At 51.0% G+C, this 23,666-nt stretch overlaps 1 protein-coding gene across 1 annotated transcript in view; it reads right to left on the reverse strand.

The window, feature by feature from the left end:
* Positions 1-23,666, reverse strand: part of ARL15 (ADP ribosylation factor like GTPase 15) — a 322,033-nt gene that overhangs the window by 144,482 nt on the left and 153,885 nt on the right. The window contains exon 4 of the mRNA XM_054575339.1: positions 16,034-16,242. Coding sequence (XP_054431314.1) covers positions 16,034-16,242 — 209 coding nt within the window. The remainder of the gene's footprint in view (positions 1-16,033; positions 16,243-23,666) is intronic.

Genomic DNA, 23,666 nt, shown 5'->3' on the forward strand with positions numbered 1-23,666 from the left:
AGTTTTAAAGCATTGTTAGAAATGCTACATTAATAATTTCTTACCATCATCTAAATCGTTCATTTTGTGCATCTTCACAAGGGAATGAGCAGACAGTCGTGAAAAGCACACGTGTGGATCACCGTGGGAAGGTGCGGCCCTTCCCCCGACGACCACGTGCTCACTTGGTCAACATGCGTGAGCAGACGTCTGAACAGAGATCCCAGCCACTTCCGGTGCAACTGTATCATGCAAGGAAGTGACAGGAGTATAAAATCAAGACTAAGAATTCGTCTGAGAGGTAGAAATAGTTTCTAATGGGCTTGCTATCCTTCGGTGGGTCTGCGGCATTTTATAAAAAAGGGAGAATTTAGGGACCCATTGCTACTTTGAGGTGAGATCTAAAATCCCGGGCTACCTTTCCTGCATCACAGGTAGTAGAGGTGTTTAATAAGAAGGACCCTGAAAAGAAACAGCTGTCTAATGCAAAATCGCCTTCTGAGCTCTCCACTGGTATTTATTTCCCATTTAGGCCCAGGAAGGTTTACATTTGAAAAAACGTACTGTTTGTTTCAGAATGCCTAGGGATTCCCTAAATACAACAAGTTGTGGTCTAACTCCACTCTGTCCCTTAACTTGCCTCCTCTGCCCCGAGGCTGTTCCCACCTCCCCGCTTCTCTGGCCTCTCTCTCGCCAGGTGAAGAAGGTAAGCCCGGAGCCAAAGGAGCCAAAGGAGCCAAAGGAGCCAAAGGAGCCAAAGGAGCCGGGGGAACTCAGCGAGGAGCAGGGGCATTCACAGCAGTTGCTTTTGGGGCCATCAGCTCTCTAACTCAGGTCGCGTTATTTCTAAAAATGAAGACGGGCCGGACAGCTCCCCGAGCCCAGAGCCGTGGGTTTTCTCCCCCAACCACTGGACGTCACAGCCCTCTGATCCGCGAACGTACAGAAACGTACTGGGCCCACTTTCTTCAATATGTTATTCTCATTTCAACTGCACTCATGTGTAAAAAGAGCCCATCTGCAGACTGGCAGCTGGGGTCTGTCCAAGTAGCAAGAAACATCCAAGAAAAAAACTTGATTCAAGACTTCAAAGTAAAAAATAAAAAACGAAATTAGGTTATATCTCCAAAATCAAATAAAATGTGTTTGTTTCTCTTTTAAAAAAATTCCACAACAAGAGATTATTGTGGTAGACTGAGAAGGGTGGGTGAACTAAAGTCAAAGACATGGCTTCTGGTCACCGGTTGGGTCTCGGGTAATTTATGACTTCATTTCTGGGACCATGTATAAAACGACGAGGAAATGATGTCATGCTTCCTGGGAGAGCCAAGAGAATTACCTGATACGGTGTATGGGAAACGTGCCTTGCGCTACGTTCGTGTTAGTTCACCCTAATTCAGCCTCTCCCTGCGCCCCCGCAGCACCCTCTGCGCACTCCCACTGGCTCCCCCGTACCGTGCTGTGGGTGCCTGCTGCGCGCAGGTGACAGGAGGGAACGGGCCGCATCTCGCTCATCTCTGCATCTCCTCGCAGAGAACTTGGCACCCGGCAAGTGCACAAAAAACATCGGCTGAAGAAATGAACACAGTTGTTTTGTTGAAAATGAAATTTAAAAATCACTGAAACAAGCCTAAAATCCCGGACCAAGGCACGGCCCGCCTGGGGGAGGCACCCTTTTGCCTGTCTGCCGGCAGCAGGCGTAGCCGTGCCTGGGAGGGTTTCTCCCGCGAACTCCCCGTTCCGGTCGCTGCGGGAGGCTCCAAGTTGGTCTCGCTCACGGGCCTTTATTCTACAAACAAAATTCTCCGTTACAGCCAAAGCCCCCGAACCAGGACTGCAGAATCCCCCTGGGCGGGCTGCCGTCCGGGAGAACCGCGGCGCCACGGCCCGAAAGCAGAAGGCCGCCGCAGAGACCGAGGCGTTGTCTGCCGGGCGCAGGCGGTAACACAGTCCTTTGTTGGGCTTCCGTTTTCACCTCAGACACAGGATTTTATACTGGTAAGTGACAGATGGGCAGAGGGACGGATGGATGACCGACAGACGGGTGGACGGACGAACTCCCCTTTAATCCCAGAGGAAGGTGGACTTTCCGGGCTGGTCCTGAAGAAGCGGCCGTCAAACCAAAGCAGTGTTGCCACCGATAACTGCATGTGGTCCACACTGCGTCAGCGCCACAGTTCTCTTGAACGTGAAGAGAAAAGACTGAGAATTCAGGATCACTTGTTGGTTCCCGTCACAACACCTGTGCCGGGTCCTTTTCTGTGAGTCAGCTCTTCTCTCACCGAAATCCCGCCATCGACAGTACGGTATAAACTACAGCAGCTGAAGCTGGGCGTGGAGGGAAGGTCGTGGAAGGCGGGTTCGGCGTTCGTGACTCACACGGACTGTGTGTGAAGCAGGGGCGGGGTGGGTGGGTGGGACCGTGGCCACGAGCACACGTCCACAGAGACGCGTCCGGGTCGGTATTCGGGGCCACACGCGAGTGTTCCCCCCAGTGACTTGGGCAGGACTTGACGATGGCCCGGATGGCACCTCCACGTGGGCAGGCGGGTGGGACATCAAAACATCCAGTGGCTTGCTAGGCGTTAGCTCCTCTTTCCCATCAAGCTCACTGGACAGCCAACCAGCCACGACAGGAAGGTCAGAGCTGCCAGCACCAAAAGAGCGGAGGGCGAAGCGGGGATAAATGGGGACAGAAGGGGGTGCGCTTGGGGGCGGTGCACACACAAAACAACACGTAGATGACGTCTCAGAGAGCTGAACGCCCGAAACCTACATAATCTTATTAATGTCTCCCCAATAAACGCAATACGAATTTAGAAGAATCTACGGACACACGACTATGCCGTGACTATGTGTGAGACTGAAGGAAAGCGCCATGCTGCCCCGCTGGCTGCAACTCAGGCGAGCCGAATCCCACCCGCGGCGTCCTGGCTCTCGGGACCGAAGGCGTCCCGGCGGCGGGATTTTCCACGTTGCGACTCAACGGCGACCCCGCTGCTGGCCTTCCCTGGCCCGCTGTGACCCACTGGGCCGACTAATGTGGGCTCGCATGTCTTTTTCACACTGTCCCCCCGCTCTGCCCACTCTGTCTCCGCGGACGTTGCCTCCTGGCCACTGTCCCCGGCCCTCTTCAAAGCACAGGACACGGCCGCTGCCACCCTGCATTGCTGCTCACTAGATCACAGCCTGGTCAAGGGAACCGCCTGGGGCCCCAGAGGACAGCGCCACTTCACACACCTGTCCTCATCAAGGGGAGACAAATGCCCTGGGCGACGGGTCACCCGGACCACTGAGCAAGAGAACCGGGGAGGAGGTGGGGGGAGCACGGCCTCGCACGCCCTTGTCACCGGGAGCACAGAGGTGCGCGCGGCTTCCCCTCCTCCGCCCGGCTCATTTTGCTAGTCAGGATGTGTGTCCGTGAGGGTCCTCTGGGTCGTTACATTTGGGGCTCTTGGAAAAGCTACCACTAAGCCTTCCAATTTCCCCCCAAAGAAAACACACTCCAGGAAATCCAGATTTTAGGACTCTTAAATATTTCCAAAAACACTTGAAAAGCAATAAAAGTAATGCAAAGTAATCCGCTTTGAAGGCTTGAGAAGATCCTATTGAAATCTGAAAGTAAGAATCAGCGGGAGGAACACTCCAAACTAATCCGAGTAATCTCTGGGGCCTTCAGAGGGAGGGAGCAGCCTGCCTGTGAACCCCACCCTGAGCCCATGCACAGGTCAGGCCGCAGAAGCAGGTCTCCGGAGCCTGCAGGCAGGCCCCCGGTGCATCCAAGCACCCCCTGCTCCACTTTTAGGTGGCAAAGCGTAACGTCGTACACTTGCTTTTGTACTTGTTTAAAAAGATAAAGGGGCTCGCTTACCAGTCCTGCCAAATTGACATATTAAAAAACTAAGGCATGAGGACATATCTGGGACATGGTAAAGAGCAAGCTCTAGGATCAGTTTTCACCAGCGAGGATCACCCAAAGGTTTGGTTTCCTGGTTTCCTTACAACGTAAGAGGGAAGTACATTTTATCAGCAAAGGATTTAAAAAAACAGTGTGTGAGGAGTACACAGGACATAGGAATGAACGCAAACAGTCACTCTGCACAGTTTAATGTACGTTGTGGGGGCCGTGAACGGGCTTCAGGACTTTTGGCCTTTCCCCTCGCGTGTCCATACGTGCAGTGTGTCCCGCAAGCAGCCTCCGAAGCCCAGACGTGCGCTGTGCCTGCCCCGGGTTTTCCATTTTGTTCTCGTGGGTTTCCCAAGCGCGGACGCAGCGCCACACCACGCACGGCAGTAGGTGCCAGCACAGCCCTCGTGACACCCCTGCCGGGGGCGGGGGACACGGTGCCCCGTCCGCACGTGACCCCACTCAGTCCCATCTGCATTGAGGTGGGTTCCCGCACGATCCCTATTTTGCCGACGGGGAAACAGCTTTCAGTTTTGGCCCAACAGTATCAGCTGGTTGACAGCAAGAAGGATCCAAATCTACATTCTCACCTTGAAGTCTTACTATTTGTCATTTCCAAACCTGAAGAGCCAAGTTAAATATCCATTCAGTATGTGTGTATCCTATGACTCAGTAATTCCAATTTTACATGGATATACTTGAGAAATGTTTTCACACACACACACACACACACACACACACCGGGAACAGGTACAAAGATACCCGTCAACTTTGTTTATAACCTCACAAATTTAGAAACAGCGAAAACGGTGTCCGTGGGAGAACGGACAAACGAACGGTGACACAGGCACTCCCTGGCTCGCCGCGGATCAGCGAGGGTGTGCGCGCCGGGTTTCCAGCCGCAAGTCAATGCTATGAAAAATATAACGATAAAAGCACGGCAAACTATATGCTGTAAGATAGCACTTATGTAAATTCTTACCACACGAAACGTTGTTATTTACAGATAAATGCCTATGCATTTAATGTATAAAAAGTACCTAACCAACTTCAAGATACACTCAATTCTGAAGATGTGAGGAAAGGGCTTTGAATCCACCTTTAATAATTTCTTAAAAAAAAAAAGGACTCGAAACAAATATGGTAAAGAATGTTAACATTTGCTAAGCCTTGGTAATGGGCAGATGAGTTTTTCTGTTGTATTATTTTCTATACTTATCTGCATGTCTGACATTTTTCGTAATTAAAATATGGCTCCTTAGATGCCTATCCACATGGAAGTAAATAACCCTCGTGAGATCAGAACTGGAGTTCCAACAAGCCCCCTTCCTTCATTCGGCTCCAGAAACTGCCTACAACTCATGGTAACAACCTGGAGATTAAATTAGCCAAATCTGTTTTCTTGAAATGATAATAGTTTCTTACTGCAAGTATCTTAGAAGAACCATCTTTAAGATACTTACGTTCATTAACACGGAGCCCATATTTCCTTATGTTGTTAAGGAAAACTCATTAAACTCTTTCTATCTTTCTAACGCTCAAAGGTTCGCAGCGCCGCAGGCCGGCCGAAGGTTGTGGGCTGTGACTTCGGGGGAACAGGGAGCCCGAGGAGGCGCGGGGGTCCTATTCGCTGCATTCCTTTTGTACCATCTTAAAAATGTGCCAGGCGATGTTATTAATCATTTGGATCGTTGACTGAAATGAGATTGGATGCATTGTTAAAGATTATGGAATACGCACGGAGACACACATGAACGGGCCGGACACACACGCCGCAGGACGGCGGTAGCCATGTCCCTGGCGGGGACCGAGCACTTCACCTGCCATTCGAAATAAACTCGCCCACACCTGTGACCGAACTGCACTGGAGAGGAGCTGTTACTCTCAAAATAATTTCAGTGAAAGTAAACCCGGGAATCACAGCCTCTCTCTCGCTTTAACATCTTAGAAATATGACATTTTTAATAGCATACATTTTTTTAGTTCAGCTTTATTATGGCTAAAGAACCATATGGCAAAATTTTGACTAACTGGGATCCAAATAAGAACAAGTATAAAGGAACGGCACTTTTTGTATTCCATTTTTAACAGATGAAACTATAAAGGCACAGATTTGTATCTAGTGTTTTACCAAAAAAGCAATGTCTAGCGCCTCATATGGAGTGAGTACAGATTAAACAAAATATTCTATACTTTCTGCACCTACACTGTGGAACTGATGAGCTAAATAATTTTAAAAAAAGGGCACTGCACATTCAGAATCTTTAAAGACAAGCTGCATTTCCCTAGAGCAAAAAAGTCTGCTGGTAGAGTTTAACTTAAGAAGAAGGAAAAAAAAGTGCTTCGGGTAAAGTGTAGCAGAGACAGCTATATTAATAAAAATATTCTGTTAACCATAACAGGCTCAAGCAATCTGGTGATCTCATGTTTTACCTCAAAGTCTGTTTTCCCTGGTTAACCAAAAAAAAGAGCTTAATTTGCTTATTAACATAAAAGTCTTTTTAAAGCCATTAGTAATTAAAGAAAAACAGAAAGATGTCTAAACTTGAGCTGTCATTAAAGAACATCAAAATTAATATAAAAATATGGGAAACTGGTATTTTTTATTGCCCAAGACACGCAGAAACATGCAATTTTTTACGCTTTTGAATCTCTACCTACACATTTCAGTAACTCAAATATTTAGACTTAATTTTCCAGTACGTTTGACAAGTACCATTTCAAATAAAACTCTTCTAAGACTGAGTAAAATGTAAATCCTTCTATACAACAAGAAGTGAGAGTCTTAAGAACAACGTTTCTATGTTTTGGAAATCAGGGCCCTGGCGCACTGTGAGTCTCTCCCGTGTACCAGCAACGGCGACAGCAGCAACGACACCTCTTGGCAGCTCTCAGTTACACAACTTCTACCTCGAGATCTGCTTTGGCCCGTTTTTCGGGATCCTTCAAATGATTATTCAGCCTCCTCGTCCGTGCAACGTCCTTCCTTCCCAGCACTGTTAACACCGAGGCTTCCCCGCCACGCCCGCACCTTCCTCGGTGACAGCTCTGCTCCCCTTGTCCAAACTCCACACCGGCCGCCCGGAGGGGCCCCTCCGGCCCCTTCCCACGACAGCTCGTTTGGAGCTTGACAAAGGATTACTCATAACCACAGCCTAGAAATAAACCACTCACTACACATTCTGCCTGTTAAAATCACGCTGTGCTCCGCACTTTCCAAACTATCTCGGTTCCTACACAGAGCCCTCTTCCAAGGCTTAGTTGGTTTCACTTATCATTTATGAAAACAATCCCAGCTATTTAATGGAGCTACTTACTGCCTAACAGAGCGTTTTAGTCTAAGAGCTTTGCCTAAAGGAGCATTTTTAAAAGACCCTAATCTTATTTCAGGTGTGAGATGAACTACCCTCACCCTATATACACTGTGTTGAACACAACTGAATTCATATATTTAAATGTTACATGTCTGAATGTAAGCCTTAAAAAAAATGAAACTTGATTCTTTTCCTTTACAACTGAGGGGCAGAAAACATTTTTCTGATCAGAGACTTGCGTGTGCCCAAATTCCGATTTTGGAACTTCCCCTGAAGAAGGGGCGCGCAGCGTCACCCCCGGGGGCGCGGGCGCAAACACAGCGAAGGCCCCCGCAGCCCCCAGGACGGAGCGGGAGGCGCCTTCGCTGGCCCAGCAGGTCTGTGCCGGAGCCGTCCCTCAACCACCCGGCGCCCCGGCCCGGGGAGAGGCCTCGGCGCGACGCGCACGTGCGGGGAACAGCCGTGTGCGGCTGAACACGGAAGCCCCACGACGGGCTGTCACTGGAGAAAGCAAAGGACGGGGCGCCCGCCCCCCGGGGGGTGGGGAGGCGAACTTCCGCAGGGGCGCCTCCACTCGCTCGCACCCGAGCCCACGGGCAGGGCGAAGGGGCCCCTTCTGAGCGCCGCCCGGGCGGCTGCCTGTGCCACTGCGGGCTCTCGGCGGGCTCGCTGCCGCCTCCAAGGCGCAGGCGGCTCCCGGGGAGCGAGGGAGGAGAAGAGGGGGGGAAGGAGAAAGGCCTAACTCGGAGCCGCAGGGGCCCCGTTCCTCTCAGGAGAGGGAAGCAGGCACCTTTCACTGCAGGGTTTCATTCCGACAGGACGACGTCCAAAACTACGCGGTTGTCACATTCGCGCTAACACAGCAGGACATTTCACAGTCAGCGCCCGAGACAGACTGGTTTTCCGGAGGGGGGGACAACCGCCTCGCTCCCTGCCGGGCTGACCCCAGACGCGCTGCGGCCCGGCTCTGCTGCGGTCGCCGGTCGGACTTGGACCCCAGCGTGCAGCGTGCGCAGCTGCCTGGGAACCGGCTGCAGGGCCAGGGGCTCTTCCAGGCCCGTCTTCCCGCCCCTCCAAAGCGGCCCTGCGGCAGGGAAGTCTCGGGCCGGCCTGCGTCTTCTCCCGGCGCTCCGCGGGCCTCGGCCACCGCAGGGACCCCCGCTCCAGGCCCCTTCTCTCTCTCTCTCCTCTCCAGACCCCTCCTGCCTGACTTGCAGTGAGAGCAGGGAACGTCTTCCTGATGCCGTGGCTGGCTGTGCGCGTGACTCCCTACCTCTGCCTGGTAAAACGTTTCCGTGTGTCCTTTCTCTCTGACTTGTGATAACCTTTGTGGCATCTTGTAAGGAATTTGGCTTAATCTCCTTTCTAAAGAGTAATCTAAAGAATCCTCTTTGAAATAATCTCATAGGAGATAATTTATGTAATTAATAGTAATTTTTATAACTCTCCAGTTCTCATATTTGTTATAAAATTTTTTTTATAATTTTAATTTTCTTCCCATAATTATGCTCCATTGTCTCTAGTTTATAAAAGTGATAAATTAGAGCTCTATACAAGGCAGAAATAATTAATAAAGTGTTTTGGCTATTTAGATATCAAAACATACGTTTTTAGAACCTTCCCAGAGGATCTAGACTACTCCTCAGGCAGCTTTTTAGAAATAAGATAAGATATTCAAACTACTCAAAATGAGTTCTGATGCTTCTGCATTACAGGAAGTTTGTTTTTCTTTAGGAAAGAGAATCCACAAACACATCCCTTGATCTCTGTCTTTCTCCAGGGAAAAGCTTTCAGTGCACGATGCCTCCGGCCTCAGTTCTGGGCAAAGCGCAGCAGCCGGGCCTCTCGTCGGCCTCGGCCCCAGAGCGACCAGGGCATTTCTGCGCAGACACCACGTAATAATGATAATGACAACAATTATCCTAATGATGATAGCTAACGCTTATTGTGCTTTTTATCTTCAAAGCACTTTCTTTACATTAACTCTGTGTCTAATACTCGAATTAATTTAACTCAACAAATGTCTTATTAACTTTGTAGGCTATGGAATGTGCAGTTTAACTGAGCTTTCTTTTGCTAAATAAATAAACAAGTAAATAAATAAACCGAAGGGCCAAGGAAACGGGTCTGTGAACTTTTGCAGAATCACTTGTTGCCTTTGTTGAATGAGGGTTAATGAAACACTAATGTTTTAGAAAAGACAAAACTGAAATACAGACATAGAGGGTGAAGTTCACTGGTACAACCACTCATAAACATTTGCTTCCAAAAGACCCAGAACGAAGCAAAATAATAGTTTTACTACAATGTGTATAGGAAGAAAAAGTGTTAAAAGAAGGATTTTAGAAATCCTCCCAGTTTTCACTCCTGTAACAAACAGTTTGCTGAATTACAACGCACCACTTGCTTTGATGAAGCTGAGCTCACGGCCGGAAGAGCGCCTGCCCCGCTCCCTCAAAGCCGCCCCCGCACCTGCCTCCTCCGCACGGGACACAGAGCCGGTGACAGACGTCAGGATGCCGGCCACACGGGCGAGCCCTAGACAGTGACAACAGGAGCAGCTGATCCAGGTGTAGGAAAAGACGCCCTGCCACTGCCTACGAGGAATTTGGGGAGGAAAATGGTCCCGCTGGAAGCAAGGTCCTCAAGTGGACAAACACACCGTAAGTACATAAAAATACGTGGGGACAAACATTTGTAAATACAATAGTTAACAGATTAGAGTTTTTTTTAAAAAAACTAAACATGATCAGAGGGATAAGGGTTCATGCAAGATGTTGTTCTGGAGCAGCACTAAAGCTCAGGTTTGATATAGAAGGAAAGGGAGATATTTGCCTTCAAGAAGGGAATAGAAGAGTCCAACGGGTAACGAGAGGAAGCAGCTCGGAGGGAGGGCGGTGATGTTAAGCAGAGGGAAGCTTGTGCGCTCGGACTCCGAGGCAGTGGCCCGCTCGGAGAACAGCTGCTGAGCACAGAGGCAGGACGGAGCCAGAGTTCCTGTCCTGCGAGCAGCTCACCATCCTGCGGGGCGCACAGAAAGGTTACTGGGCGAGGAAGTCTCACACAACCCTCGGGGCGAGGCGGGGGCCGCGGGGGTCGGGGGCGCCTGCCTCGGTCGGGGGTGTTCAGGACAGCTCCCTGACGTGACGCGCGATCTTTCCGGGGTCCTCCCACGGCGACCGGGAGAGGGAGCGGCAGGTGACCGTGAGAGAGAGAGGGGAGTCGGTGGTCGGGCACACTAATAACACGCAGGGTCTGCAGCATTTCATCCGACTCTAGAGGGGCTTAGCCGACAGGAAGCCCGTGCCTCCTGGTCTGCGCGGAGGAAGGGGGAAGGCGGAGCCCCGGGCGCTGCGCCAACCGGGAGACCCCGGGAGGCTCTGCGGGGCGCAGGCAGGCGCACTGGGCGCTGGAACGTCTGGGTGGGCCGTACGCGAGAGGAGGAATCGGAAGTGGTCCTGATTCTCCCCGCGTTACGTAAATGAAGACGTGCATGGGACTGAGTAAGGAAAGTGGGCAGAATGGGGGTCTCAAAACATAACGAACTCTTGGGGGCACACCATGTTCTATTTTCAGATACGCTAGTTACCCCACCTCAACAATGTTCTTGAGAGAGCAGACCTCTCTTCTGTTGCCTATTTGCTAATGAGAACTGTATCAATCAGTGTGCAGCGGGCTGGGCACACTCTGTAACACTGCCCAGCAGTCCAGGCGCGGCTGGCAAAGGCCCCTTGTATGCTGGGTGGCATCAAAGTGGCTGGATTTAGAATTAATGACCAAATAGACAAATTAACTTTTTCAAGGAATGCATATTAAAAAATTCCCTGAATGTACAATCAATAAAACTTTCTGGCCGTTTGAGTATTCTCAGCTAAAATTTGCTCTTAAACATATATCTATAAGAAAGACACTTTGTAACTAACTATTGGAAAGACCGCTTCTCTCCTGAGTTAGTGAACATTTTCAGGAGATCACCGAGTCGTTCAGTGGAAAATTGACTTCCAAACCTCTAATTGTTTCCCCAAGATGAAACTGTAACAGACCGAAGTACATCTGTACGGAATGGACAAAAAATAATTTGTATCTCATATCATTTTGGAGTAAGTATACGTCCCAGCAGGGAGGTTCCGAACCGCTCACACCGTGGGTATGTACGCTGCTCCAGGTGAAATCTAATCAGCCTTCTAAAACCGCTGCCAAGAGGCAGGTCACGCTGCTTGGAAGACTCTGAAGATGGGAAGTACAGGGCCCTTCGCAATGGTTGTTTTACACACACACGCGCCTCTCCCTCCGTGTGCAGACAGTGCTATTCAGTTAAGCTAAGTATTTTATGTGATTTAAACACTGCTCTGCATTTTTCTAATAAAAAACTTATGTAAAAGCAGATGCTATTTGCTACTTCACAGAGCTACCAAAAGAGAACTGCTCACTGTCAAGCAGCGTATAAAATAAAAACTTTAAACTAGAGGCATATTATCTACAGACCAACAGGATCCAAAATTTCTAATCCTCAAAACGCTCTCTGACCCAATGTAGGAAGGGGAAAAAGTACGCAATGTAGAAATAGTTACTGATAAGCAAGCAATTATAATCAAGTGCAACCATTAAATAACATAGAACACATACTAGCACTCTCTTCCGGAAGATGTCTATAGACTAAAAAGTGAGAACTAGATAAATTTTTCATGATACACTGAATATTGAAAGCATTGTTCAAAATATGAATATTTATAATCCAAAGAAAACATGGCCTAAAAAAGTAATGTTTATATCATGACAAACACTTGCAAATACTCTTCCTACATTGTATTTTTTTTAAACACAACAGCGCATTCTATGTACACCACATCATAAACCGAATTATAATTGCCAGAAAATTGAGAAATGCTGGATCACAAACTCTAACTTTAATGTTGACACTCCAAATGAGAAGCTCGCTTTTCTGGTGCTACAATTAATGAGCCATGCAACCAACTGAGTCACTAGACCTTGTAATTCCACTTCAAAGATCTATGCTGCACAGCGTTCATATTTCTTAATATTTGCTTTACTTGAAAAAACCGGACAAACACAGCTAACACAGTACTTCCGAAAAGTTCAATGCACTTATGGGTTAAAGGTGCGGACAGACACCAAGTCAGATAGCGCTGCTGACAGGATGAGGCAGTGCCCGCGCAGCGACCGAATGTGTCCCTTTGGAAGGCCCGGGAAGGCCCAGGGAAGCGGACGTCGGGAGCTACAGAGCTCAGCGCTGAGAGCCCGCGGCAGGCGCCTGCGGAGGGAGAGCAGGGTCGCGTTTGTTGGCTGCGCCCTCAGCTCAACTTCTCGTGAGATCCTCCTGACCCATCCTACAGCTTCAGAACTGAAGTATGCTCTCCCCCGGGGGGTGTAAAACACATTAGATGCAATTACAATTCAATACAATAAAAAACATCCAATGACCCTTCAGGTGATTCTCATTTTAAAAGCTTTATCATTTCAGTTAGACCAGGATTTTCCCTGATGAATCCAGTGGGCCCCACGACATAAGTATAAGGTTTTTATGTTATGTTTTCTATAGAGAAAAACAGTTATGAGGAAATTCTGGAAAACTGAGCTAACTACACCTCCCCAAAGTGAAGAGAGCAAACATCTGTTGCAAGAACTGCTTGGCTTACAGACAGTATGTAAAGGGTGCTTTTCCCAGTGTTTTGCTATTTTCTTTAAAAAATGATTTGTGGAAAAAAAAGTTTCTACTATCCATTCTCAAGACATTAAAATCTTAAAATTCCGCTGGGTCACACGAGGTCATTTCCAGGTGTGCTACGGAAAGAGACACGGCGGAGCACGAGACTCCACTTGCTAGTTATAAAAGGGCAATAAAATAATTGGGTGCATTGCCCTCTATCTGCGGCTCCCCAAGCCATTTTAACCCTCGTCTCCCTGTGCACACGCAGCTCTCTGGTCCGGCACGGCAGCGCCTGCTCACGGCATGGCACGCGGAGCTAAATGAGTGCCACTTCCTGGTGGCCTTCACCCCCGCCAGGACCCAAGGGACAATCCCGCTTTCTTTCCTTTGGATTTCGCTGGCTTCTCTGGGCCTCTCAACTCAGTGTCGTGGCATCCACATGAAACATCTAAGGAACTCTCAAAGTTTCCCTCCAACGTCAGCATCAGTAATTGCAGAACTGCTGCGCGACGCAGCAAGCACAGCACGGAGAAATTCCAGAGGGGGCGGGGTGCCGATGGGGCTCGGGGCTTGTCTCCCCTTGGCTGCTTCAGAGAGCTGCGCGGGGCTGTGTGGTGAACCGAACGCGTTCTTCTCAACTCTGAAAGAACAGGCTTGCCTGAAGTTCACAGGTAACACACCATCATCTTAGCATTTGGAAACCCTACAAAGTACACGCACACCACCAGGTGCAAACGAATACTTAGAAGCAGCACGGAACACATTCATGACACGGGAAGAAAGAGGAATAAACACACGACCACTACAAAACGTATTTCAAGTGACATGTGACTTGGCTCCTCAATTTCGTCCCCTCCCTCTTCTCCCCATGCCGATTACCAACCATTCTGAGGTTATTGTTTATGAAAAACTATGATTCAGTTTCCCGATTCTGCCTTTATGCTACCAGTAAGGCAGTGATTTAGCTCCTAGAACGTTCCTGAGGGCATTTCCACAAAGCACCCCGAGGCTGCCGTGGGAACCCTCGCTCATTCAGGCAATGGGAGGAAGAGGCAGCTGCCATTTCTTTTACTCCCGCATCCGAAGGACGAGCCTCTCTTAGGGTTTGACCCGGTCCAAGGTCCGTGAGGGAACGTGACCAGAGACGGGGTGAACACATCAGCAGGGACTCGGGAGAGTATGTGCTCACGTATTCGCAGGGAAAACGCCTCCAAAAAGCAGTCCTCAGGATGGTGCTTGGAAGTGCTGTCCCAAGCCAAAACTTTGAGGAAAATTCACTTAAAATTGGCAAAGAAAGTAAAGTCAAAGTCATGTATGCGCCAGTACATACAAGTTCAGAACCTCAATTTTCAAATCAAGTCTACGATTACTCCACATTGACAGTCTCCGTCCTACGAAAAGACGACTCACAAAGACAGAGCCGCCCTCCCCCAGTGGCCAGCGGCCACACACAGCGGGCCCCGCACACCTTGCCGCTGCCAAAGCCCCCGCGGTCACAGCTTGACTTCCTGCGGCGCAGGGCCCTGAGGCACACAGCAGGTTTAAAGAACACAGTAGCTTCCATCACACAGTGTCTAAGGAAAACAGACACACAGTTTCTTAAAAGCACCAAAAAAAGTCTGCTCTTGCTCCTAATTTAAGTGATTTGAAGTTATAATGCCACTTGTATTATATCTACTTCACATTATGTGTTTTACTATCTATGTGTTAGAGTATATCTGTACAAAATGTTATACCATTCTTGAATTCTGTAACACATACATATACTGTATTTCCCGTACTGAACACATAATCACATTTTCAGCAAAGCACCTTCCAGTCATAAACTAATTCAACATTCATAACTACCCATCATAATATACTGTTATATCTGCTCTCCACACAAAAAAGTGGTGCTGAGAAGTTAGGATTTACCTATGGTCCTCAGAACAACAGATCAGGAACATCGGCACGTTCATGGCCCTCGGAATAGATTTCTTCTGCTATTTGTTTAATCTTCATTACTTAAGTTTACCTATGAGGTATTTCACAAAATCTAGAAAGGAAAAAGGGGCTAACTGCCTAGTGCCAAATGAGGCAACTCAAGGACATGCATTCTGTCTATTTAATAAGAAATCCTTGCTTTGTTAACCATTTGCCTGAAACATAAATGAAAATTTTCTGCATAGGGTACCTCTTAATACTTAGTACTTTCAACTTCAGTGTGAACGATCCCAATTAATCCCACTCATGTATCCTAACGACGACACGCCATTCCCACTTTGTGGGTGAGAAGACAGGCCACGAGCACATGGCCCCTGGTCGGCAGGACCCCGCAGTGTGAGGGAGGGAGAGGCTGACGTGGCCGTCCTCGGCCTCCAACTCCTTTCTCAAACTGCAGTGCCACGTCCTTCCCATGAACCCTCTGATTCCGAGGCCGTTTGCGCAGGCCCACGGCTCCCCGACGGGGGCGCGCCAGGCGTTAGGGGTCGCTCCCAGCACTTCCATTTCCCCGGGGCTGGGGGACACTCAGTAGTGGGCAGGTTGTGGGAACTGTTTACACCTCTCATTGCTTGAGTGCCCGAGTTTGAAGCTCTGCTGGGGGAGACGCTGATTACTGGCCCGGAACCAGTCCCTGCTCTCGGGAGGGACGCCAGCTAAGACAGGAAATCAAACGAGGAAGCAGAAGAGCAAGCCCGCAGTGAGGCGTGTGTGCGGCCCCGGGACACGCGAGATCAGGCTCCGCGTCCAGCCCGGCCGTTACCGAACAGGACCGAGGGCTGCAGCGATCGGCGGGTGCCTTGGAGGGCCAAGCACACAGCCTCCGAGTGGCAGCGGCTAGGGGGACATGCCGGCGCCTCCCCTGGGACGCTGGGGGACAGAAGGAGGACCCAAAGAGGCGGCAGGGTGAAAAAGCGTGACACAGCCAGGCCATCCGCCCTTCAGAATAGATGAGAAAAATACTCAGATAAGTCCTCTCACTCTGCCAAACAGTGAAAAAGCCACGTCTACACTCTCCAAGGGAATCAGGCACGTAAACAGCAATTCCAATCGGATCCATACAGATGTCCCAAGAAAGCTGACGCTTCCTGGTCAAAGGCAGCGAGCCCCGCCCGTCCCGCACGAGGGGCGCCGCGGCAAGAGACGCGCGGCCGCGGCGGGGCAGGGAGCGGCGCGCAGACGTACCTCCTGCACGGAGCGGGCGGCCGGCTTGTCCTGGTGGCTGGCCAGGATGAGGAAGGGCAGCGTGCACAGCTGCGGGTGCTGCAGGGCCGAGTGCAGCTCGCTCCGGGCCGCCTCCAGGTCGCCTTCTGAGGACGCGCTGTCCAGCACGAAGATCACCCCTTGAGACCCCTGATAGTAGCGACTCCAGTATTTCCGGATATGATCGGCCCCTGTCAAAAAAAAAAAGAAAAAACCAAATTCTCTCTTTAAAAATAGCTTTCAGCAACTGAGAAATGCTCCCAGTAGTAATTCCTGTTGGAAACCAATGTAGCTTTTGAAAATTAACTGCAGAGATGATGGCTGCTGAGAACAAACAAGGCGTTCGGCCGGCGCCGGACGTGAACTGGAAGGCGGCGCGGGGGCTGAAGAGCCTCTCCGCGGGCCTGTGCAACCAGCGCCGGCGAGAGAAGCCAGGAGACCGCTTCTCAGGCTGAAACGCAAAACGACATGTTCAGACTTTGCACAGCAGTCCTACACAAATGGCTTTCTTTACACACTTAGCTGGGAGCTACCTCCGAGAACAAAGCAACCAGCTCTTCACTGGGGCTTCTCCCTTTGCCATCACCACCGGCGGGGGACATTCTCCCCCACCACGGGCGGTGACCAGGCGAGCCCTGTGTGCTTTCTTCCAGGAAGTGAAGCGAGCAGCACGATGCCCGCGCAGGTCGAGGCGCGGCACTTGTGACACACCCAAACCTTGGCCCGTGGTGCCCACCCGTGGGCTCGCCACAACGGGACGCTGACAAAAAAAGACATCGAGATGTGCATCAGCCGGGGGCGTGCGCCTGCTCCTCGCGGTTCCTCTCCCGCGCACAATGCCTGGCTCAGCGATCGATACGGGAAGGAGGCCACGAAGGAAGGAGGCCACGAAACCAGCGCTCATCAGGCCGCATGGATTCCCAGACTAAGAGGGACTTCAGGGACCGTCCAGCCCAAGTCTCTGGGGAAACTGCAGCCAGGGGAGGTGAACCAACTAACGCTCATTCACGTTCCTCGTCAATCACAGACCCGAGAGTCGCAGTGCATCTGTTTGGAGGTGGGGGGAGGGGCTCTGCGGCTTAGCTAACAAGAATTAGGTATCAAGGTACTTCCCCCGATCCCATCTCCCCCACGGAGTAGCGACACAGGAGTTGTCCCTGAACATCTCAGTCCTGGCTACACCATGTGCTGAGGGTTGGGTCGGCCAAAAAGTTCATTTGGTTTTTTTCCCTACAACAGCTAGAGTAGAGCTGAGTTGTCTTTAACTTCATTTGAAACAATTTGGTCAGATTGCCTTGTGACAGCTGTCATATCAGTGTGCATTTTAAAAAAAAGATCCAAATGGGTAAATTTTTGTGTAGCCATTAAAATATTGAAGATGGAAGAAAATACACGACATTTTCAGCATATTATGCTTTGTTATTTCAAGAAAGGAAAAAACTGAAACACAAAAAAAGAATTTATGTGGTATATGGAGAAGGTGCTGTGACTGACTGACTGTGTCAGGAGTGGTTTGCCAAGTTTCGTGCTGGAGATTTCTCACTGGATGATGCTCCAGGGTCAGGAAGACCAGCTGAAGTTGATAGTGATCAATTCAAGACATTAATTAACAGCAATCAATGCTTTACCACACAGGAGGTAGCTGACACACTCAAAATATCCAAATCAATAAAGTTATTGCTGAGAACGAAAATTGTGCCTTTTATTTTACGGATAAACCCATACAGACTATTTGGCCAACCCGATGCTACGGACACAAGAATGGGAATGGGGGCGGTGTGTGCTGAGGGCAACACGGCCACAGCCGGCCGTGTCCCCGCCCAGCCCTGTGCTCGGGGCGCCGTGCCGGTCACCTGGCGTTGGACAGGGCCGGGGTGCTCTCACTGTGGACGTCAGCGAAGGCCACGTGTGTGTCAGGCCTTCTCTTCCCCTGCGAGCCACACCCCTGGACGGCAGGAGCAGCTCCTGGCTTCCCGGGAAGCGCAGGCCGCCTCGCCGCATGCGGAAGTGCTGCGCAAGAGGTCCCCCCGGGGCTCCCGGAGAAAGGACGCGACTCATCCTCGGTGGGAAAGTCCCGTAGGTGAGTAACGGCAGGATCACCAGCTACCACTGACTAAGCCCTTCCTGTGTTGGAGGCTGTGGGCCAAGTGTTTCCAAAGGAACAGCTCCCGGGGCCCGGGACAACCCTGAGGGACAACCCAGAGGGGCAGACGGGACCACCTCCGGCTCTGAGGCTGACTTGCCGACAGGGAGGCCCGGGTGTCTGGCAGGGTGCTGTTCAGAAACAAACAGGGGTATAAGACGACCAAGGAGCTGATGCTGAGGAAGCTTAATATGCAAAGACCTGAGACAGGAGCAGGGAAGGGGCCAACCAAGAAAACAGAGGAAATCAAAAACAAAGGAAGGAGAGGAAATGTTAGCCCAAGGCGATGTAACCCAGGGAATGAATGGGCTGCACAGGCGGTGGTGGAGCTGAGAGAACAACAGGCGCTAAGAGGCCCCGCGCCTCAGGGCAGGACCCGCGGGCAGCGCGTGGGATGGCGCTGCCTGTGCCTGAGACGACAGACCAGGTGCTGTCAGCAGAGACGGGGGACAGCCTCACGCTGGGGTGGGAGCAGCGGCTGAGCACAGACATGGTGTCAGAAGTGGGGCCTCAGCGGGACCCCACGCTCTGCAGCGTGGCCGGAGCTGCAGGAGTCGCCCCGCCCACAGCAAGGGGGCAAGGCGGTCCCACCCTTGACGTCAGCTATAGCCCCGCCCCCGGGAACCACAGGGGGCGGATCTCAGAATGTCCAGAACACGCTGGATGAGGCAGGCACCCTCAGCCAGGAGCAGGCTTGGAAGGGGCACCAGTGTGCGTCGTCAGCAGCCGGGGACCCCAGCGGCTGGGAGGTGGACGCGCTAGCCCAGCCGCAGAGCCAGAGCAGGCCACCAAAGCTCCTGCCCCGAGCGACATGCAGACATCATCTGTGTGCTCAAGGGCCACCCCAGCTTGAGGAGTAGAAATCGAGCCAGTGCTACCCGGTGGCAAATGTCCAAAGCCACAGAAATATTGTCTACAGGTGTACCCACACACAAGCTTATTCCAAATTCCACTAAGAGGATGTGGCGCCCACGATTTTCCTTTAACAATATACGCAACGCGCTTTCCTGTAAACTCTACAGAGCTCCTTAAATGTTCACGGCCTGGCTTTTGTGACCACGGCCAGCCAACGGCTGCCACTGACCGAGTGTGGTGTGAAATAAACATCGGCTGTGCTACGTGTCTTACGTGTATTAAGACATTTGTCCAAGACAGTCTTATGAGGTAGATGTTGTTATCACTCTCATTGTATTAATAAGGAAACCAGACACAAGCAATTACATAATGTGCCCAAGGTTACACACCTAAAAGCACAGTTAAGTTTAATGTGATTGAAATAGAAGGATTATCGAGCAGAAAGATGATGAAGCTGAATAATGAATTCTGCTACCACAAAAGCTATCGGGGGCGGGGGGTGGGGAGGAATCTGTTAGAATAAAAGGTGCCTGAGCACCTATGTATGTTAGTGCTCATAGTGGGAACAAATCTAGGACTATGTCCCAGCTAATTCATTCAATGAACAGTTTTATTAAGGACCTATTGTATAGGAGTCAGAGGCCCATGAAAAATGTTTGGAGAGCCACTATTCTGAGCCCAGGTAGTTCTAATTACAATGAGGCCTGCGGATCTATCCGAGGACACCGATATGGCCATGGCGCCAGTGGGCGTCCAGGGAATGGAGCCCAAAGAGAAGGCGCTGGTGGCCTGTTTTAGGGGGCACTTGTCCATTGGAAATAGGTGGGATGTAGTGGAAATCCAAAGTGTGAGGTCATCTCCTCCAACAAGAAACCCTGTTTTCATCTGCCACATTTAGGAGCATATAAGAGACCTGAGAACAGTGAGACATGATGACAATGAAGTCCACTCGCTGTGCTCGTAGATGAAACAGACCCAAAGAGAAATACCGTGACTTTTTCAGCTGCCCCTCACATAACATACGAACAACACGTTACTGCTACTGGGAAAAGACCCTTTCCTTCAATCTCCTGCTGCACAGTCAGGCATGGGCCGGGTCTTGGCATTTTTAACTTTTGTCACAAACACGGAGCGTGGGGCTCCACTCCCCAGTTCTGCACAGCCCAAACCCAGACGGGGCCGCGGAGCCCAGCCGTGGGGTGAGGGGACCTTGTCCGCCACCCCATTACAATGAGAAATGGACGCGTCCCCACCCCAGTGCCCGGCGCTTTGTGGAGGGAGTCTAACTGGGAAAGTCAGGAGCTCCAGCGGGATCCCACATCCCAACACCCCCAACACACAAGCCAAACGCAGAGGGAAGAACAAGCACAGGACGTCCTGTCTGACAGCTGCTGCGGCCACCCTCATCCCCATGGCTCAGGGCTGTGCACGCGCGTCCCTTCCATCACAGCAGCCGGACAAAGAGGTCGAATGCCTAGCTCCAGGTGGGTCTCCATGTGGTGCAGCTGGATTGAAAACCAAAGACGGACGCCTGGCCCGCAGGGACCGTGGGTGGAGGGGCCACCACAGGTCCTGATCACACGGGGTCTGAGGCTACCTTTTCAAAGTCATGAGCAGCCCCCGGAATCCAAGGGTTCATGGGGGAGCTGGTCAACCTGGTGCCAGATGCCAGCCGCAGCCGGAGCGGAGAGAGAAGACAGGAGCCTGGCATGTTCTCACGGCGCGGGTTCACGCCTGTGCTCCCCATGGACTTCAACCACACGCTCCATCCCTCCATCCGTCCATCTGTCCATCCCTCCATCCAGCGGACACTCACCGAGCACCCGGCACCGCCCCAGGCCCTGGGGACGCAGAAGGAAGCAGACCGCGCGTCAGCGGTCCTCGTGCTCACGTTCGCTCCCAGCAGAGCCAGCCTAACATCACGACCTCTGTCCTCACTCAGGCACAGCATTTGGTTCTGGCAAACGGGGGCTCCCTGGGGCCTGCTGGGGGCTTCTGGAAAAAACTGTGCTCCTCAGTAAGAAGAGAGATGCCCAAAGAGAGCCTCCTCATTTGTCTACTTTTAGGTTTCATGCAAGCACGGGGCGGTTGCCGGAACAGCCTGGCCTTCTGGCAACCTTGAAAGAGACACAGCAACACATTGAAGGAGGCAGCCGCAGAGCCTGGGGCCCTGAGAATGCGCTGAGCAGTGGAACCAGGCCCTGCACGGTAGGGACTCCGTACCCTGCAAACCCAGGAGGTGGCCAACATTCAAGCGAGTTGCAGATTATTTGCTATGTGCAGCCCAAGAGACAGGTATTTCCCTCATGTGAATTCAAAGGCTGTGATGCGCACCTTAGAGAAGCTGTTCCTTGAAAGATGAACTCGACATGCTAAAGACCAGGAACACACCGGAGCCGACAGTGAAAACAGGAGCTCAGAGTGGCTCCTGTGGCAGAGCCGACCACCAGACCAGGGGTGTCCACGTAAGCCTCCTGGGTACAGACCCTACGTCTGTGCTTTCCCAGAGGGTAGCTACTAGCCACACGCAGCTATTGGGGGCTTGGACTGTGGCCAGGGCACCAGAAGAACTGAACTTATCTCATTTCTTTTGAATTTACATAAAGTTGAAATGCCACATGAGGCTAGTGGCTACTCTACTGGACAGAGAGTGTTTGGCTATTTTCTTAGCTCACTGCCAACGTGACTGACTGCAAGAAACCACCAGGACAGGAGGCGATCTAATCTTACATCTAGAAGAAAAACGCCCTGGCTGGTGTGGCTCAGTGGATTGGATGCCAGCCTGCGAACCAAAGGGTCAGTGGTTCGATTCTCAGCCAGGGCACTTGTCTGGGTTGCACGCCAGGTCCCCAATAGGGGGTGCACAAGAGGCAACCACACATCGATGTTTCTCTCCCTTTCTTTCTCCCTCCCTTCCCTTCTGAGAATGAGTAAGTAAAATCTTAAAAAGGAAGAAAAGCACGTAGCCTTTGGGGGCAGGCGCAGGTGTAGGCACCCTGTCGGGAGGCGGCTGACCGGGGCGAGGGTCTCCGTTCCTGTCCCTCATGCTGTGAGGGCAGCGGAGGCGGTAGAAGTCCGGCTGTCACCTCTTTCCATCCTTTAGCCACAGTCATAGGAAAATGAAAGGCAGTAGAATAATTTTCCTCTGGTAAACGTCATGGGTTTGGAGACCCGGACGTGGAGCCGACTGCGGAGAACCTGAGTGGGGAGTAGGTCTTCGGGTCTCAGCGTGGGCGGGCCCCCAGAGCGGACACGGTCAGAGACACTGCTCTAAAGGGGCGGGGTTCTAGTGGGGGAGGGAACGTGTGATGAGCAGGAGAGGGCAAGGGGCGTGAGATGTAAGCGGTCATTGCAACCTCATTTTCATTCTTCCCATCTGTGGACTCTCAGTCTCTCTGATCAGTGGTTCCTTTGATTCTTTACATTTTCTGTATAACAGACCCAATCTACTTTTAAAAACTGAAATACTAAGAAATCAGAAGGACCAAGACATACATATCTAAACTCAAACTTTTACCATGGACTGCCCCTCACACGCCACACACGCAGAGGCAGACCATCCGACAGTGGCGGGGGCCTAACCGGGCCGCACAAAGCACCCAAACGCAAAGAGGGGAAGTCAGCTTCCCCGGAGGGGGGTGCATGGTCCTGCCTGGCCTTCAGAGATTCAGAAACGCGAGAACTGCTAGGAACGTGGGAGTCAGTGAGCGCTCGTGAAAAACAGACCTTCGCTGGGCCTGGAGGAATGAGGGCCGCCCCTGAACAGGGGGTCCAGGCTTTCGGCGCCTCTGGGCCACACTGGAAGAAGAGCTGTCTTGGGCCACACATTTGCAACATGTAATCACACACCAAAAAAAAAAAAAAAAAAAAAAAAAAAAAAAATCTCATCGCGTTTTCAGTGAATTCATGATTTTGCGTTGGGCCACACTCACAGCTACCCGTGGGCTGCAGGCTGGACACCCATCGGCCACTGTACCCTAGTCTACCCCATACACACAGGAAGGAAAAAAGCCAGTTTCACCTAAGAATGAACCTCAGGAAGCAGGAAAAATGCTTAGCCTTATTAAATTAGCTCTTCAACGTCTTTTTTTTTATTATTCTGTGTGACTAAATGCAAAGCAGGCAAAAGCATTTTTGCTACAGACCAAACTCATGGTTGTCTCGAGAATAGAACTTGTACAACTGAGCCGTGAGCCAAACGAGTCATTTTCCTTTCTCAAAACTCCATTTTTCTTTGAAATTTCAACAGACAAACTGTGAGTATTCGGGCCTGAGTCTCTCCAATAGATATTTTTCTCAAAAATGAATACATAAGCCTGTAACTTCAAGGAAAATAATTGATAGTATCTGTTGTCAGTGAGAAAAATGTGTTTTCAAGAGAGAACTAGACTCCCGGACAACTTGTTTTCACCCCTGGGACTTTGACAGTTTCTCAGTGATGAGATTGGTGCTGACAGCAACATACAGATGTTTATAACGAAATGTGTCAACATACAGGAGACCTACGTAACCTACCGGATCCGCATCCCCCGCCTGACCGCAGGGCAGCGCCGCCGCGCAGGGACGCAAGGGGCACGCCGAGGGCAGGCGGCACCGCTCACCGGGCGCTCTACGCCC

Source organism: Pteronotus mesoamericanus, unplaced genomic scaffold (genome assembly GCF_021234165.1).
Source record: "Pteronotus mesoamericanus isolate MK-2021 breed Mesoamerican mustached bat unplaced genomic scaffold, CSHL_Meso_final contig_29, whole genome shotgun sequence".
Classification (NCBI taxonomy): Eukaryota; Metazoa; Chordata; class Mammalia; order Chiroptera; family Mormoopidae; genus Pteronotus; species Pteronotus mesoamericanus.